Here is a 19,010-nt window from a genome sequence, read left to right on the forward strand (position 1 = left end):
CTAATTACATTTTTCCACAGTTTCTGTATTAATAACTCTGCTTGCGTTAGTTGTGGGGCAAATTAAGTAGCATCAAAACTGTCACTGTGGTCCCAAGATCGGATAAAGGAGGAGGATTGTAGCAGTAGACCAGCTCCCTACATTATAAAAAAAAAACAAATTTGCTAAAACCTAGCTCGAAAAGGATTGATTTAAACAAAACGAACAAAGCCACGAAAACAGGAAATGATCTTAGGCACTTGGAACATACAAACTAAAATAAATGAAATGCTCTTTGAAAGAAGAATTTAAATGTAGACATCGTCATACTAACCGAAGCTAAGAAGAAAGAAAGGGGATCAGCTAAACACAAAAGAAAAAGCCAGGGAGTAGCTATCCTCACTCATAGGCGCTTAAGGAAATTACCAGATCTAAATGGTGGATCCGGAAGAAAACAGAACAACAGTAATGGGACAATACGGAGAAGACATCACAAATAATAATGAGAACGACTGATCATGATGTGTAAACAAAATGATTAAAAAATTTTAAATGGATTCTTTTAACACCGTTGACCAGAAACCTCAGAAGCATTATAGACTGTAATTATGAAACAAAAACGAAATTATAAATAGAGGACGTACGAGTATGCAAAGCGGCAACATGCGGTCGTAACCACAAATAAGGTGTGCTTATCTTTTAAGCAGTATTTAGCCAGCAAAAGCCAAGAGTATGTTATAAAATTATATGTGCTAACCACTAGTGATGGATTTACTATCAATGTTCTTGTATCAATGTTCTTGTATACGTATACGCAGGCAAGGGTACAATAAAAGAAAGTGATGTTTCCCATACTCATTCTGTAGTTATGACATTACTTTCCGACTATTTAGAAAAAGTTCACACGGTATATAAGGATAACTACTATACCAGCGTAAGTTTGGCTGAACACTTATTCAAGAAAAAAAATTATGTGGGAACAATTAGGGAGAGCAGAAAAGGAAATTCCAAAGAGATGATGAAAAAAAAGCTAAAAAAATGGAGAGGTAGTCTGGAAAAGAAAAGGGCCAGTTTTAATTACAAATTGAAAAGATAAAAGAAATGTTAGGATGATAAGCACAAAACATAAATATGAAATGAAGGAAATTTAAGGTAAAAGAGGCACAAAAAAATAAAACCATTGTGTGTAGATGATTACAACAGACATATACAGATTGAACGAATTTAAAACGGAACATACAATTTAATATATGTCTGTTTGAACTGCATTTGAAATAGTGGACCAATATAAAACTTGGACAAAAATAAATCCATACCCAGTGATAGACATTGTATAAAATATCGTTCAACTATCTGTCTCCTTTAAAGGAAAGAGGAGCTTGCCTAATAGTCGGAGAGATAGAGCCGAAATTTTGGAATTGTCAGTAATATGACATTTCTCGATTGGAATATATTCATTGTAACTGGGTTAAGACTTTGCCTTACAGGCGGACGCCCCTCGTGGTACAGGGGGTGGCCATAAAACGGGGTCAAATGTACCACTTGCCTGCGCATTTTAGGTCTCGGTAACAATTTTCAAACTGATTTTATTATGATATTTTTATACCGATTGATTTGAAAATTTGTATGCTCACTTCTGTTACTATTCTGAAAAGCGTCAAGTAGAGTTTTCCTCAAAATTTTCCAAAAAAATTTCCGTAAATGAAAATTTTCGTAATTTTTTGAGGTAAAATCTAATTTGTAGAATCCTTTCGATTTTTTGTCAGTTATACCATGATTTTTTTCCAAAAATTTTCAAACGATTTTTCCGATAAGAAAAAAAAATTAGAAAAACTTTAAAAATTTCGTCATTTTTCTCACTCTCATTGATGTCATCACATTCATCATCTTCGTCACTTTCACTTTCAATAATATCACATTCATTATCTGCTTCATTTTCAATCACTACTTCTCGAACTGATTCTGGCATCTGAGGTCCACTAAACCATTTGAATTTATATGTTTCATCTTCAAACTTCCAACCATGTTCTTCAACAATCAATTCTGTTGGTACTTTTTTATGAGCATTTGTCCAAATATTTGAAATATAATGGGCTCGCAGTAGATGTTGGTGTAATTCATCTTGACATGGTGGTAAGCTTGAAGCATCGAAATTTTTTAGTTTTTTTTTTAAAAGGCTCGTTTACATCATGCAACTTATACTGCCGGTTAAATAGTAAAAATCTGACATCGTTTACTTTTCTTTTTGGAATTGTTCTCGTCAGTCCTGTTCCATATAAGTGACATATGAAAGTTTCTAAGGTTTCAAAAACTTCATTACAATCGAAGTCAGTTTCACCAAATTGGATAAAAGCATCTTGATACTTATTACATTTAGCGCATGCGTCTAGAATTACTGATCTAAATGGAACGCGCATCATTATTATTTTAATATTTTAAAATAATAATGATGCAAAATTAATGTCCAAACAGAATTTGTAAAATTATAATTAACTAATGAAAAAAAAATTCAATCAATTTAAAAGTTAAAAAAAATATTGAAAATATCTACAAAGTAAATTTCAAAACTTAAAAAATTGACAATTCCACTATTAAATTGATTTTTATTAATAATTATTTGTAAAATGTTAAAGGAATTCTACAAATTGAATTTTACCTATTGATAAATAGAAATAATATATTTTGTATTTGATTATTAATGTAATAATAAATCAAATTTTTCTTATATCTGAACAACCATTATTTATGAGTAAAGGGGCTAGGAGTGTTCGGCGTATTTTCCCATGTAAATCTCCATAAGAAATCGCTAAGGTCCATTCTGCTCATTTTTGACGCTTTTCGAAGTGGAGGCGCGACCACTTGGTGGATCGCGACGTATGAGGTGTCAAACGAACGGGAAGGGGGCGGGGAACACGAAGAGGAAAAAAACAAAGATGGCGGCATAGTCAAAACGGCACTATAACGTATCTCCGGATCTATTGGTACGATTGCAACGTATGAGGTGTCAAACGAACGGGAAGGGGACGGGAAACACGTAGAGGGAAAAAACAAAGATGGCGGCATAGTCAAAACGGCACTATAACGTATCTCCGGATCTATTGGTCCGATTGCAACGTATCAGGCGTCAAATGAAAGAGGAGGGGTAATGAATACATGAAGATGAAAAACAAGCATCAAAATGAATACCAAAACGGCACTATAACGTATCTCAGGGTCTATTGGTCCGATTGCAACGTATAAGGCGTCAAATGAAATAGGAGGGGGTAACGAATACATTGAGATGAAAAAACAAGCAACAAAATCAATTCCAAAATGGCACTATAACGTATCTTAAGGTCTATTAACCTGATTACTACGTATGAGGTATCGAATATAACGTACAGCAGCGGATTTCGCTGGAAATAAAACGAATAGGAACGTTTACCATTCTTACACTATGACCAAACCAACATTCATCCACTCTATAATCTCCACAGTAACACATGAAAAGTAACGAGCTGCATACTATATTTTATACATACTACATAAAAATGATAGCAAGGACAGTCAAGCAATAAGTAATGCATAAATGTAATAAGTAATGGGTAATGTAATAAGTAATAAACTGCTGTTAGTATCTAAGCAAAGGAATGATAGTAAGTTAACGAATATAGAGCCATGCATAAAAATGATTAAAAGCATGCCATGAAAGGAACGTAGTCAATTCGGTTCAAACAAACATTTGTTGAAAAACAAAAATTTATTCTTAACGGCAGTCACCAACGTGAAGGTACGACTACACGACCGCCGGGAGAGGTAATGTTAGTATGGGACAAACAGTTAGTATGAATGAAGTCATTTACATAATATGATAATATATTTAATAATTATACTTAACTTATTAAGATCAGCACATAATTTAACATGGTTTAGAAGACATCTTTTATTGATGGACATCTTTTATGTTAAGACATCGACACTTTGGTGTAAATTCATTAGTTACTATGTTGTATAGCGTTCAAATGAATTATTGGGGGCTAATAACTCTAGGTTATCTTTAAAAATAGGAAATTCTCCGACTCCTGTTTTGGGATAGGCTATCGAAGAATTGACTTAAATCTAAATCGAGGAAGACCAATAAGTTATCGATTGTCTTAGGAGGCTGCACGAACACATAGCTCTGGAGTTAACCAGAACGGTTCATTAATTTGCCAGTGGTCCATGATATCTTTTTAGTGGTCATATCTAAACATCTTTTTAAATGTGCTAATCTTAAGTATCGTGATTTAGAAATAATATTTAGAAAATTAAGATCTATTACAATTATCATATAATATAAACAATGAAAAGCGAAATGAAATGGTGAAATAATGACTAATAAATTCTGAATCAGATATATTTTAAGTTGTAATAAATAAACCACGTTATAAAAAACGACAATATACAATTTGCATCCATCTTAAAGTCAATCATCAAGGATAAATGTTAAAATATGACTATTGATATATTAGATATATTACTTTGTGTTAATCAACATCCATCTTAGAATCAATTAAATAATGCCCCCACGGAAGTGTATCATATGACTCCGGAAGGTGATGTCTTTTATCATCATTGGGGCTTAGCGCAATCTTCCTTTGTGTTATGGTATAAACATGGTGCTTATCTGAGCGTATTAGATTCTGTGAAGCATACACCTTTTTTAAGTTATCCAAACACTCTACATAGTCCTCAAACGTAATTTTCGTGTTCACCACAGATTTCTTTACCCCCTTCGCCTTCTTTGTCACACCATAAATTTTAATAATTGCATCAATCTCATCATCCTCATATTCTTCCTCTTTCAACTTCCTCCTCTTTTCTTCGATCTTATCTTCTGTGATAACTACTTTTGTTGTATACAATTTAGATCGGAGCCCTATGTAGTCAGTCATTATTCGGCCTTCATTCTCATCTTTCATCATACCCAACACCTTTTTGTTAACCTGAGGGATACCATAAATATTGTCTTTACGATAGTCTGAGGTATCAAAATATTTATAGCAATCTTCTTTCATAGCATCATATGGGTCTTGTTCACGTATTTCCACGATTACACTATCGGTATCAGTATAGCAAGTTGTAAAGTTTTCACCGAACCTACTAGCTAAGTATCCATATTGAAAATCATAGATTGTCGTTTTAGCCAAGTCTAAAATACACATTCCGATATAGATTGGTTTATCTAACCATATTTCACTTCTACGCATCTCAACAGCTACCAAGTTTTCACTAAAAATCGTTGCATTCTTAAACAATGGGCTACTTATTCTAGCTTCAGCTCCGTAACGACCCTCCCACAAAGTAAGCAACTTTATATCAACGCGCTTGCGCACTGATTCCATAGTCTTCCCGAACACTGCATTATTCATAAGCTTAAAAAGGTCCTTTTCAAACTCATTTTTCGCTGCCTTCCGGAGATTTGTATTAAGATCGATATATGGCTTTAACCATGGAGCCTGTTTGAATTTCAATACTCTATGTATCTTTTTCAGGATCAATCCATTTGCAAGCGCCTGTTTGAGTGCTCTATAATGTATTACATATCTTTCTTTATCTTGTAGGGTAGCCATTAATTTAGTCTGCTCTCGCGGACGTGTAGGAGGAAGCATAGTCTTAGAATTTAAAGACTCAGGACAAAACGGGATATCTTTATGACGATCATGAAGATGTTGAGGGTACGCCAGATCAACCTCGAGAATGTACCCTTCAGAAGCATCGTCGGCAATGGAAAGGACATCAATATTGGCATCGACCCACTCGAAACCCCCATATGGAAGATATTGAGACATGGCCCAACCATACTGATTATTAACATCAAAATACATAAGAAACGTTTTTGGTTTAGATGGGTCATAGTTGTTGATGTATGGATTGTTAGCTTTCACACGTCTTTTAGAGCAAACTTGACTAAGACCACCACGAATACCACGTTCAACAAACAAATGCATGTCAGGATCGGTTAAAAGCTCCAGTTCTTGACCTGTATATTTAAGCATTGCATCCCACGTAAAACCAGGTAAAGTATAATAGTGAGCAGGGTCAAGATTATAAGTTCGAAGAGAGCTGGATCGGAATCGCTCAAAGATATCTGCAAGAAGAAGAATGTCAGTTTTCATATATAAATCGACATAATCCCCGAGAGTTGCACAATTGAATGACGACCAGACTTCTTGAGCGCGACGATAATGTGGACGAGGACATGGTTTATCCTCAAGTTTATTGTAAAAAGACTCAATAGGAGGTAGAGACGTTTCAGCAAATTTATTAAATGAATCAATATAATCATATGGCATGATACCTTTTTTAGTTAGAAGATGGAAATTCTCCTCTGGAAGCGAAGTATATTGGGACTTGAGATTAGGAAACTCGGGGAGGTAAGAAGCTAATTTATCAAGAGAATAAGACATAAATCGAAAACTGTCGATAAAACGGAATTTAATTCGAGCATCATCAATATGTTTTGTAAAAGAAATGTATTTTTCCTTATTAATAGGAAGAAGATCTACGGGACCTTTGATGTGTGTAGCAATATCATTAACAATGAAGTGGGCGTCATATCCGCTAAGGTTATGAAATATCACTGGGATAGTATGAGCATCTTTGTAATTAATGTTACACCCTTCATGAGCTGCACCTCTGTAATTATTTTCTGGAGTGAGGTGGTCATGGTCTCGTACTTTCTTATCTTCAGGAGAGAAGCGTTGCTCGCAGATATGGCAATGAGTGGCTGCATGGAAATCGCTCTCTTGCTGAGTTGTCATATTTATATCATATGGGCACATAAACACCGTAGAAACATCCTCAGCAAGCTGATTAAGTTTATCTGCGAACCATTTCATGCAATCCTTTCCTCTATATGAGTCATAAAACGACAAAGTGTCATCATACGAGCATTTAAAGAAATAACCAACTGCTACAGGAATATGTTCTTGAGGTTTTTTAGGATCTCCTGTACTTTTCAAAGCACTCTCGAGATCTGCGTACACGGCGAAGGGAGCTTTAATCTTATTCCGGAAATTCTTAAATTTCAACATTTTATTGCTTTCCTCGGGCATTTTAGTGGCTGTTTCATTAATTCTTATGCAATCTACTGTGTGAGCTTCTAGCTGAGTAGATGATGAAAACGGTTGTAGGCATCTATCACATATAAGATCTGATCGACCGCTGCAGCATGCCTTATGAATATTTAACTTTTCTTGTGATCGAAAGTAATGGAGGCAGCCATCGCAGAAATATTTGGTTCCTTTACGTTTGCTAAGCTGCTTGGAGAGGAGGCGGGACAAACTTTTTAGCCAAACGTAATGGTATCTAATAGGACCTTCGGTATCATCATATTTATCTTGAATTAAAAGCAAATTCACATGTTTATCCTTCTTGTTTTTAGTTAGAAATGTAGGAAGGGTCGCAAAATCTCCTTTTTCTTTTTTCAAAACGTATACATTAATTGAAATATCATTCTGTTTTTCAAAATTAGGAATCTGCCTCATCGTCATTGGCCACTGTATTCCCTTCAACTTTAATATGCTCGAGTAGTGTGGGTAAGATGTCATTAAAGCAGAGTTATTTCGACATGGATATAATGCCGATACGACAGCCCACGCAAAGCATGCCTCATCATCGTTTTTAACATTAATACATGCCTGTTTTCTTTTTATTTGAGGAGGAAGTTCGACGTATGAGGAGCCTAGTTGAGGTGTAAATTTGTTAATGTTTACCCCCAGGTTAACAACAGCCTTTAGTGCCCAGCCACTATCTCTCTCTTGGAATTCCTCCAGCTTTTTGCTGAGGGGTTCAGACACATGGTTTTCAAACCATTCGTCAAGATTTGTGTCTTTGTATATTGGAGAGTTTGATGTGGTAAAATATTTGGTGTCTTTTAGGATTTTCTCACCGCTAGCTATCTCGAATTCTCCCCCAAAAGCAGTATTAACTTTAACTACCTCATCCTTCTTTAGCGCGTTTTGAATCCTACGTTTGAATAGCGCCTTACAATCTACCAGGATACTACCCGGATCCTTATGTTTAAGGTTTGTGATCACTCCAGTTCGAATTCTTGAGTTGAACGCAGATAAGGAATCATCCCATTGTACCCTCTTGTACGCAGTCTCCGGTCGAGTGTTAAGTCCCGTCCCCTTCTTTTGTTCGGCCTTCAGTTGGTTTCTCAACGTTTTCACATGCCTCATCTGAGCTTCTAAATGCTGCTTCTCACCCATCGTCTTGGCATATCTCATCGAATCTCGTATCTTTTTACTCGCTTTCCTACACTCAGTCAGCCCTTTCTTAACATTATCTTCCTGATAATCATTTCTAATCAACCCCAAGATGGATGCAATTAGCTGAATAAGTTTAGCAATCATGTTTAAACAAAACAAGCAAATATTCAAAAATAGATTAAGAAATAAAAAATTTTCAAAAAAACGTTATATCAAAAAAATCAAAATATTCAAAGAAATCAAAATTTTCAAAATTTATCACTCACCAGAGCACAGATTTAAACTCACCAAAGCACACGTCTGTACGCTAGGAATATCTGAAACAGAATGAAGAAAATACCATAATGCAGGGTATAAGGTAAACTTTAGTCGGACGGAAAACTGAATGGTATTATAAAAGGCTCCTCAAATGCACAATGCCAATACAAGTACAATAAATACCTACACAATAAGCATAATATACAGGCTTTCCATTTTAAGTTTGTTTAAAAGAGAAAGGCATAGCATAACATATTAATCAGATAGTTGTCAACAATAGCCATAGATATCGTCACCAAAGAAAATTTAGATATGAATATCTGAAAATCAAGATTACCTCACGTGTTCAGCACTAAGAATCTCGATAACTTTGAATAATACCATCAAGTTCCCACTCCTCCAACAGTCAAAAATCTTGACTACCCCACCACTTTTAGCACAAACATACTTGATAACTGCTATAATACCATCAAGTTCTCACGTTTTATCAGTAAATCATGGCCCGATTCTAAAGAAAATGTCAGTATCAATATGCTAGAAGACCAGTACAGTGTGAAATTTATGTTAAAACACAAAAGACGCTCAATACTGAGTGTTTACAGAGGATAATATAGAAAAAATAACAAAAACAGAGCTCGTCGGAAATAAGCAGAATCACAATAAAAAAGTATTCATAACTAAAATAGTTATGATTCTTAGAAACGTATAAAGTATAAATGTCACCTAAATTACTGGCTAATAGTATAAAATATAAAATTAGATTTAACATACTTATTCTTACGTGATAAGCCCTAATACTATCTCTAAACTATAAAAATTTAAACAAAAGACGCAAGAATAGTAGAAAAATATTTCTATTCGCAACTAAACACATATTTTTAAAGGAAATCTGAACACACAACTACTAAAACAGCAATAATTGTAACTAAAAAAAAGATCTAATTAAAAAATAAAAAAAGGCCAGAGTCTAAAGAATTTTAAAATGACAGTATCAGTATGCTAGTAGACCAGTACAGAGGATAATATAGAAAAAAAAATAATAAAAACAGAGCTCGTCGGAAATAACCAGAATCATAATAAAAAAAGTATTTAAAACTAAAATAGTTATGATTGTAAGAAACATATAAAGTATAAATGTCACCTAAATTACTGGATAACCGGGATAAGCCCTATTACTATCTCTAAGCTATATAAATTTAAACAAAAGAAGCAAGAATAGTAGAAAAATATTTCTATTCTCAACTAAACGCATGCTTTTAAAGGAAATCCGAACAAACAACTACTAAAATTCAATAATTATAAATAAAAAAGATCTAATTGATAAATAAAAACAATAAAACAAATAATATTCTCTAAAATAAATATAAACTCACCACGGTTTAATAAAAACTCACACACTGAATACACAAAAATTTAAACGTTGTTTATCCATCCGCAGTCAAACTAAAACTGATTTTAAAATATATTTTACTAGCGTGTGCAGGATCGATTAACCTTGTATCTATATATAAAATTGCATATGTTTCCTGCGACAGGGAAACGCCACCGTGTGAAATGATTAAAGGATGCAGATGCATCCGGTGACGTCAGAGTTCTCGTTAGCATATTTTATGATATAGTTAGATTTCCAAGTTTTATTATATACGAGGTTAGTCACAAATTACTCATAAAATATTATTGCAAAAATTTAGAAGTTAAAGCATGAGATTGATCAAAAATTATTCTCTTTGTTAGTCATTCGTCTTCTTATCTTTCCAAGTGTAATTATCTACGAGGGTAGTCACAAATTACTCATTAAATATAATTGATAAAGTTCACGTCACGTATCACACGTCACGTTACGTGGGACACGTGTTCACGTCACGTTTTCACGTGCGTCACATCTTCACGTCACGTTACGTGCGCCACGGGTTCACGTCCGTAAAAGACAAGCTGAGACTTAAAAGTCCATTTACAGGAAAACATAACCAATTTTATAGCTTTAGCAATCTCCACAGGCAAATGGACCGGCTATTTGTTAAATGAATATGTAGAATGATAATTGTAATTTGGTGAAAATCAACATTTGTAATTATTATAAGTAGAAAGTAAAAATTCTAAAAAATATACATTGTTTGCATCTATACCATTGTCTTAGATTATTTAACCAGGACATAGGTCTTTTGGTACACATTTGCCTTAGCTATCTGTGTTCTCATTGTCAGCCTGAACATCATCTGAGACTATCAGAGTACTATCCAAACACCATCAGAGGCTATCTGACCACTATCTGAACACTATCAGATACTATCTGACAACTATCAGAACACCATCAGAGACGTTAGGTTAGGTCGAATGTCAGATCAAACATCACGTTTTATATCGTTAAGTCTACGTCAGATCACGTTAGGTTAGGTTAGGAGTTCGTTAGGGCACGTTTTATGACCCTTGAATCGATTTTGACGTTTGAGATGTCATACAATCACGTATGTCATTGTGGTAACGTCCACTGATAGACATGAGCCTGCTACGTTCGCCGCTAGACATAGGCCTCCAGCAAAAATGACATAATGCCGCATCTTCGCAGTTATTGGATCGATTTCATGCATCACGTTTTACGTCACATGCGTCACGTTTCACGTCAAATTTCACGCTTTCGGCGACATTTTTGTCACATGTCACGTTTTGCAATAATACACTAGGTTAGACCAGAACGCAACGTTCACAATAGGTTAAGTTAGATCCAGAAATGCCACGTATGTTAGGTTAGAGCCATAAATGTTACGTAAAATACTTTTGGAAATTAAAGTATAAACGGTACATTTTTACGTGAAGACATCACGCGTCACATCAAAACGTCACGAATCACGTCAAAAACGTCACGTTTTAAAGTCAACACGTCACACCTTACATATGGATAACATGGGAGTAAAGCGGCTTTTCGTCTTTTGAGTAAAGTTAGCGATGGTTGAGCGATGGTTAATTTATTAGGTTAGGTCGCTTCGCGGCACGACCTAACCTAATAAATTAACCATCGCTCAACCATCGCTAACTTTACTCAAAAGACGAAAAGCCGCTTTACTCCCATGTTATCCATATGTAAGGTGTGACGTGTTGACTTTAAAACGTGACGTTTTTGACGTGATTCGTGACGTTTTGATGTGACGCGTGATGTCTTCACGTAAAAATGTACCGTTTATACTTTAATTTCCAAAAGTATTTTACGTAACATTTATGGCTCTAACCTAACATACGTGGCATTTCTGGATCTAACTTAACCTATTGTGAACGTTGCGTTCTGGTCTAACCTAGTGTATTATTGCAAAACGTGACATGTGACAAAAATGTCGCCGAAAGCGTGAAATTTGACGTGAAACGTGACGCATGTGACGTAAAACGTGATGCATGAAATCGATCCAATAACTGCGAAGATGCGGCATTATGTCATTTTTGCTGGAGGCCTATGTCTAGCGGCGAACGTAGCAGGCTCATGTCTATCAGTGGACGTTACCACAATGACATACGTGATTGTATGACATCTCAAACGTCAAAATCGATTCAAGGGTCATAAAACGTGCCCTAACGAACTCCTAACCTAACCTAACGTGATCTGACGTAGACTTAACGATATAAAACGTGATGTTTGATCTGACATTCGACCTAACCTAACGTCTCTGATGGTGTTCTGATAGTTGTCAGATAGTATCTGATAGTGTTCAGATAGTGGTCAGATAGCCTCTGATGGTGTTTGGATAGTACTCTGATAGTCTCAGATGATGTTCAGGCTGACAATGAGAACACAGATAGCTAAGGCAAATGTGTACCAAAAGACCTATGTCCTGGTTAAATAATCTAAGACAATGGTATAGATGCAAACAATGTATATTTTTTAGAATTTTTACTTTCTACTTATAATAATTACAAATGTTGATTTTCACCAAATTACAATTATCATTCTACATATTCATTTAACAAATAGCCGGTCCATTTGCCTGTGGAGATTGCTAAAGCTATAAAATTGGTTATGTTTTCCTGTAAATGGACTTTTAAGTCTCAGCTTGTCTTTTACGGACGTGAACCCGTGGCGCACGTAACGTGATGTGAAGATGTGACGCACGTGAAAACGTGACGTGAACACGTGTCCCACGTAACGTGACGTGTGATACGTGACGTGAACTTTATCAATTATATTTAATGAGTAATTTGTGACTACCCTCGTAGATAATTACACTTGGAAAGATAAGAAGACGAATGACTAACAAAGAGAATAATTTTTGATCAATCTCATGCTTTAACTTCTAAATTTTTGCAATAATATTTTATGAGTAATTTGTGACTAACCTCGTATATAATAAAACTTGGAAATCTAACTATATCATAAAATATGCTAACGAGAACTCTGACTTCACCGGATGCATCTGCATCCTTTAATCATTTCACACGGTGGCGTTTCCCTGTCGCAGGAAACATATGCAATTTTATATATAGATACAAGGTTAATCGATCCTGCACACGCTAGTAAAATATATTTTAAAATCAGTTTTAGTTTGACTGCGGATGGATAAACAACGTTTAAATTTTTGTGTATTCAGTGTGTGAGTTTTTATTAAACCGTGGTGAGTTTATATTTATTTTAGAGAATATTATTTGTTTTATTGTTTTTATTTATCAATTAGATCTTTTTTATTTATAATTATTGAATTTTAGTAGTTGTTTGTTCGGATTTCCTTTAAAAGCATGCGTTTAGTTGAGAATAGAAATATTTTTCTACTATTCTTGCTTCTTTTGTTTAAATTTATATAGCTTAGAGATAGTAATAGGGCTTATCCCGGTTATCCAGTAATTTAGGTGACATTTATACTTTATATGTTTCTTACAATCATAACTATTTTAGTTTTAAATACTTTTTTTATTATGATTCTGGTTATTTCCGACGAGCTCTGTTTTTATTATTTTTTTTTCTATATTATCCTCTGTACTGGTCTACTAGCATACTGATACTGTCATTTTAAAATTCTTTAGACTCTGGCCTTTTTTTATTTTTTAATTAGATCTTTTTTTTAGTTACAATTATTGCTGTTTTAGTAGTTGTGTGTTCAGATTTCCTTTAAAAATATGTGTTTAGTTGCGAATAGAAATATTTTTCTACTATTCTTGCGTCTTTTGTTTAAATTTTTATAGTTTAGAGATAGTATTAGGGCTTATCACGTAAGAATAAGTATGTTAAATCTAATTTTATATTTTATACTATTAGCCAGTAATTTAGGTGACATTTATACTTTATACGTTTCTAAGAATCATAACTATTTTAGTTATGAATACTTTTTTATTGTGATTCTGCTTATTTCCGACGAGCTCTGTTTTTGTTATTTTTTCTATATTATCCTCTGTAAACACTCAGTATTGAGCGTCTTTTGTGTTTTAACATAAATTTCACACTGTACTGGTCTTCTAGCATATTGATACTGACATTTTCTTTAGAATCGGGCCATGATTTACTGATAAAACGTGAGAACTTGATGGTATTATAGCAGTTATCAAGTATGTTTGTGCTAAAAGTGGTGGGGTAGTCAAGATTTTTGACTGTTGGAGGAGTGGGAACTTGATGGTATTATTCAAAGTTATCGAGATTCTTAGTGCTGAACACGTGAGGTAATCTTGATTTTCAGATATTCATATCTAAATTTTCTTTGGTGACGATATCTATGGCTATTGTTGACAACTATCTGATTAATATGTTATGCTATGCCTTTCTCTTTTAAACAAACTTAAAATGGAAAGCCTGTATATTATGCTTATTGTGTAGGTATTTATTGTACTTGTATTGGCATTGTGCATTTGAGGAGCCTTTTATAATACCATTCAGTTTTCCGTCCGACTAAAGTTTACCTTATACCCTGCATTATGGTATTTTCTTCATTCTGTTTCAGATATTCCTAGCGTACAGACGTGTGCTTTGGTGAGTTTAAATCTGTGCTCTGGTGAGTGATAAATTTTGAAAATTTTGATTTCTTTGAATATTTTGATTTTTTTGATATAACGTTTTTTTGAAAATTTTTTATTTCTTAATCTATTTTTGAATATTTGCTTGTTTTGTTTAAACATGATTGCTAAACTTATTCAGCTAATTGCATCCATCTTGGGGTTGATTAGAAATGATTATCAGGAAGATAATGTTAAGAAAGGGCTGACTGAGTGTAGGAAAGCGAGTAAAAAGATACGAGATTCGATGAGATATGCCAAGACGATGGGTGAGAAGCAGCATTTAGAAGCTCAGATGAGGCATGTGAAAACGTTGAGAAACCAACTGAAGGCCGAACAAAAGAAGGGGACGGGACTTAACACTCGACCGGAGACTGCGTACAAGAGGGTACAATGGGATGATTCCTTATCTGCGTTCAACTCAAGAATTCGAACTGGAGTGATCACAAACCTTAAACATAAGGATCCGGGTAGTATCCTGGTAGATTGTAAGGCGCTATTCAAACGTAGGATTCAAAACGCGCTAAAGAAGGATGAGGTAGTTAAAGTTAATACTGCTTTTGGGGAGAATTCGAGATAGCTAGCGGTGAGAAAATCCTAAAAGACACCAAATATTTTACCACATCAAACTCTCCAATATACAAAGACACAAATCTTGACGAATGGTTTGAAAACCATGTGTCTGAACCCCTCAGCAAAAAGCTGGAGGAATTCCAAGAGAGAGATAGTGGCTGGGCACTAAAGGCTGTTGTTAACCTGGGGGTAAACATTAACAAATTTACACCTCAACTAGGCTCCTCATACGTCGAACTTCCTCCTCAAATAAAAAGAAAACAGGCATGTATTAATGTTAAAAACGATGATGAGGCATGCTTTGCGTGGGCTGTCGTATCGGCATTATATCCATGTCGAAATAACTCTGCTTTAATGACATCTTACCCACACTACTCGAGCATATTAAAGTTGAAGGGAATACAGTGGCCAATGACGATGAGGCAGATTCCTAATTTTGAAAAACAGAATGATATTTCAATTAATGTATACGTTTTGAAAAAAGAAAAAGGAGATTTTGCGACCCTTCCTACATTTCTAACTAAAAACAAGAAGGATAAACATGTGAATTTGCTTTTAATTCAAGATAAATATGATGATACCGAAGGTCCTATTAGATACCATTACGTTTGGCTAAAAAGTTTGTCCCGCCTCCTCTCCAAGCAGCTTAGCAAACGTAAAGGAACCAAATATTTCTGCGATGGCTGCCTCCATTACTTTCGATCACAAGAAAAGTTAAATATTCATAAGGCATGCTGCAGCGGTCGATCAGATCTTATATGTGATAGATGCCTACAACCGTTTTCATCATCTACTCAGCTAGAAGCTCACACAGTAGATTGCATAAGAATTAATGAAACAGCCACTAAAATGCCCGAGGAAAGCAATAAAATGTTGAAATTTAAGAATTTCCGGAATAAGATTAAAGCTCCCTTCGCCGTGTACGCAGATCTCGAGAGTGCTTTGAAAAGTACAGGAGATCCTAAAAAACCTCAAGAACATATTCCTGTAGCAGTTGGTTATTTCTTTAAATGCTCGTATGATGACACTTTGTCGTTTTATGACTCATATAGAGGAAAGGATTGCATGAAATGGTTCGCAGATAAACTTAATCAGCTTGCTGAGGATGTTTCTACGGTGTTTATGTGCCCATATGATATAAATATGACAACTCAGCAAGAGAGCGATTTCCATGCAGCCACTCATTGCCATATCTGCGAGCAACGCTTCTCTCCTGAAGATAAGAAAGTACGAGACCATGACCACCTCACTCCAGAAAATAATTACAGAGGTGCAGCTCATGAAGGGTGTAACATTAATTACAAAGATGCTCATACTATCCCAGTGATATTTCATAACCTTAGCGGATATGACGCCCACTTCATTGTTAATGATATTGCTACACACATCAAAGGTCCCGTAGATCTTCTTCCTATTAATAAGGAAAAATACATTTCTTTTACAAAACATATTGATGATGCTCGAATTAAATTCCGTTTTATCGACAGTTTTCGATTTATGTCTTATTCTCTTGATAAATTAGCTTCTTACCTCCCCGAGTTTCCTAATCTCAAGTCCCAATATACTTCGCTTCCAGAGGAGAATTTCCATCTTCTAACTAAAAAAGGTATCATGCCATATGATTATATTGATTCATTTAATAAATTTGCTGAAACGTCTCTACCTCCTATTGAGTCTTTTTACAATAAACTTGAGGATAAACCATGTCCTCGTCCACATTATCGTCGCGCTCAAGAAGTCTGGTCGTCATTCAATTGTGCAACTCTCGGGGATTATGTCGATTTATATATGAAAACTGACATTCTTCTTCTTGCAGATATCTTTGAGCGATTCCGATCCAGCTCTCTTCGAACTTATAATCTTGACCCTGCTCACTATTATACTTTACCTGGTTTTACGTGGGATGCAATGCTTAAATATACAGGTCAAGAACTGGAGCTTTTAACCGATCCTGACATGCATTTGTTTGTTGAACGTGGTATTCGTGGTGGTCTTAGTCAAGTTTGCTCTAAAAGACGTGTGAAAGCTAACAATCCATACATCAACAACTATGACCCATCTAAACCAAAAACGTTTCTTATGTATTTTGATGTTAATAATCAGTATGGTTGGGCCATGTCTCAATATCTTCCATATGGGGGTTTCGAGTGGGTCGATGCCAATATTGATGTCCTTTCCATTGCCGACGATGCTTCTGAAGGGTACATTCTCGAGGTTGATCTGGCGTACCCTCAACATCTTCATGATCGTCATAAAGATATCCCGTTTTGTCCTGAGTCTTTAAATTCTAAGACTATGCTTCCTCCTACACGTCCGCGAGAGCAGACTAAATTAATGGCTACCCTACAAGATAAAGAAAGATATGTAATACATTATAGAGCACTCAAACAGGCGCTTGCAAATGGATTGATCCTGAAAAAGATACATAGAGTATTGAAATTCAAACAGGCTCCATGGTTAAAGCCATATATCGATCTTAATACAAATCTCCGGAAGGCAGCGAAAAATGAGTTTGAAAAGGACCTTTTTAAGCTTATGAATAATGCAGTGTTCGGGAAGACTATGGAATCAGTGCGCAAGCGCGTTGATATAAAGTTGCTTACTTTGTGGGAGGGTCGTTACGGAGCTGAAGCTAGAATAAGTAGCCCATTGTTTAAGAATGCAACGATTTTTAGTGAAAACTTGGTAGCTGTTGAGATGCGTAGAAGTGAAATATGGTTAGATAAACCAATCTATATCGGAATGTGTATTTTAGACTTGGCTAAAACGACAATCTATGATTTTCAATATGGATACTTAGCTAGTAGGTTCGGTGAAAACTTTACAACTTGCTATACTGATACCGATAGTGTAATCGTGGAAATACGTGAACAAGACCCATATGATGCTATGAAAGAAGATTGCTATAAATATTTTGATACCTCAGACTATCGTAAAGACAATATTTATGGTATCCCTCAGGTTAACAAAAAGGTGTTGGGTATGATGAAAGATGAGAATGAAGGCCGAATAATGACTGACTACATAGGGCTCCGATCTAAATTGTATACAACAAAAGTAGTTATCACAGAAGATAAGATCGAAGAAAAGAGGAGGAAGTTGAAAGAGGAAGAATATGAGGATGATGAGATTGATGCAATTATTAAAATTTATGGTGTGACAAAGAAGGCGAAGGGGGTAAAGAAATCTGTGGTGAACACGAAAATTACGTTTGAGGACTATGTAGAGTGTTTGGATAACTTAAAAAAGGTGTATGCTTCACAGAATCTAATACGCTCAGATAAGCACCATGTTTATACCATAACACAAAGGAAGATTGCGCTAAGCCCCAATGATGATAAAAGACATCACCTTCCGGAGTCATATGATACACTTCCGTGGGGGCATTATTTAATTGATTCTAAGATGGATGTTGATTAACACAAAGTAATATATCTAATATATCAATAGTCATATTTTAACATTTATCCTTGATGATTGACTTTAAGATGGATGCAAATTGTATATTGTCGTTTTTTATAACGTGGTTTATTTATTACAACTTAAAATATATCTGATTCAGAATTTATTAGTCATTATTTCACCATTTCATTTCGCTTTTCATTGTTTATATTATATGATAATTGTAATAGATCTTAATTTTCTAAATATTATTTCTAAATCACGATACTTAAGATTAGCACATTTAAAAAGATGTTTAGATATGACCACTAAAAAGATATCATGGACCACTGGCAAATTAATGAACCGTTCTGGTTAACTCCAGAGCTATGTGTTCGTGCAGCCTCCTAAGACAATCGATAACTTATTGGTCTTCCTCGATTTAGATTTAAGTCAATTCTTCGATAGCCTATCCCAAAACAGGAGTCGGAGAATTTCCTATTTTTAAAGATAACCTAGAGTTATTAGCCCCCAATAATTCATTTGAACGCTATACAACATAGTAACTAATGAATTTACACCAAAGTGTCGATGTCTTAACATAAAAGATGTCCATCAATAAAA

At 34.9% G+C, this 19,010-nt stretch overlaps 3 protein-coding genes across 3 annotated transcripts in view; 1 reads left to right on the plus strand and 2 right to left on the minus strand.

Annotated features, from left to right (window-relative positions):
- LOC140446554 (uncharacterized) overlaps positions 1 to 19,010 on the minus strand; it is a 432,060-nt gene that overhangs the window by 350,065 nt on the left and 62,985 nt on the right. The window lies entirely within an intron of this gene.
- Positions 4,485 to 8,357, minus strand: LOC140434862 (uncharacterized). The gene has a single exon (XM_072523487.1). The coding sequence runs from the start codon at positions 8,355 to 8,357 to the stop codon at positions 4,485 to 4,487; it is 3,873 nt and encodes a 1,290-aa protein (XP_072379588.1).
- LOC140434929 (uncharacterized) lies at positions 14,554 to 18,425 on the plus strand. Its single transcript, XM_072523599.1, has 2 exons — positions 14,554 to 14,938; positions 15,001 to 18,425. The coding sequence occupies exons 1-2, from the start codon at positions 14,554 to 14,556 to the stop codon at positions 18,423 to 18,425; spliced, it is 3,810 nt and encodes a 1,269-aa protein (XP_072379700.1).

Source organism: Diabrotica undecimpunctata, chromosome 1 (assembly GCF_040954645.1).
Source record: "Diabrotica undecimpunctata isolate CICGRU chromosome 1, icDiaUnde3, whole genome shotgun sequence".
In the NCBI taxonomy this organism is placed as follows: domain Eukaryota; kingdom Metazoa; phylum Arthropoda; class Insecta; order Coleoptera; family Chrysomelidae; genus Diabrotica; species Diabrotica undecimpunctata.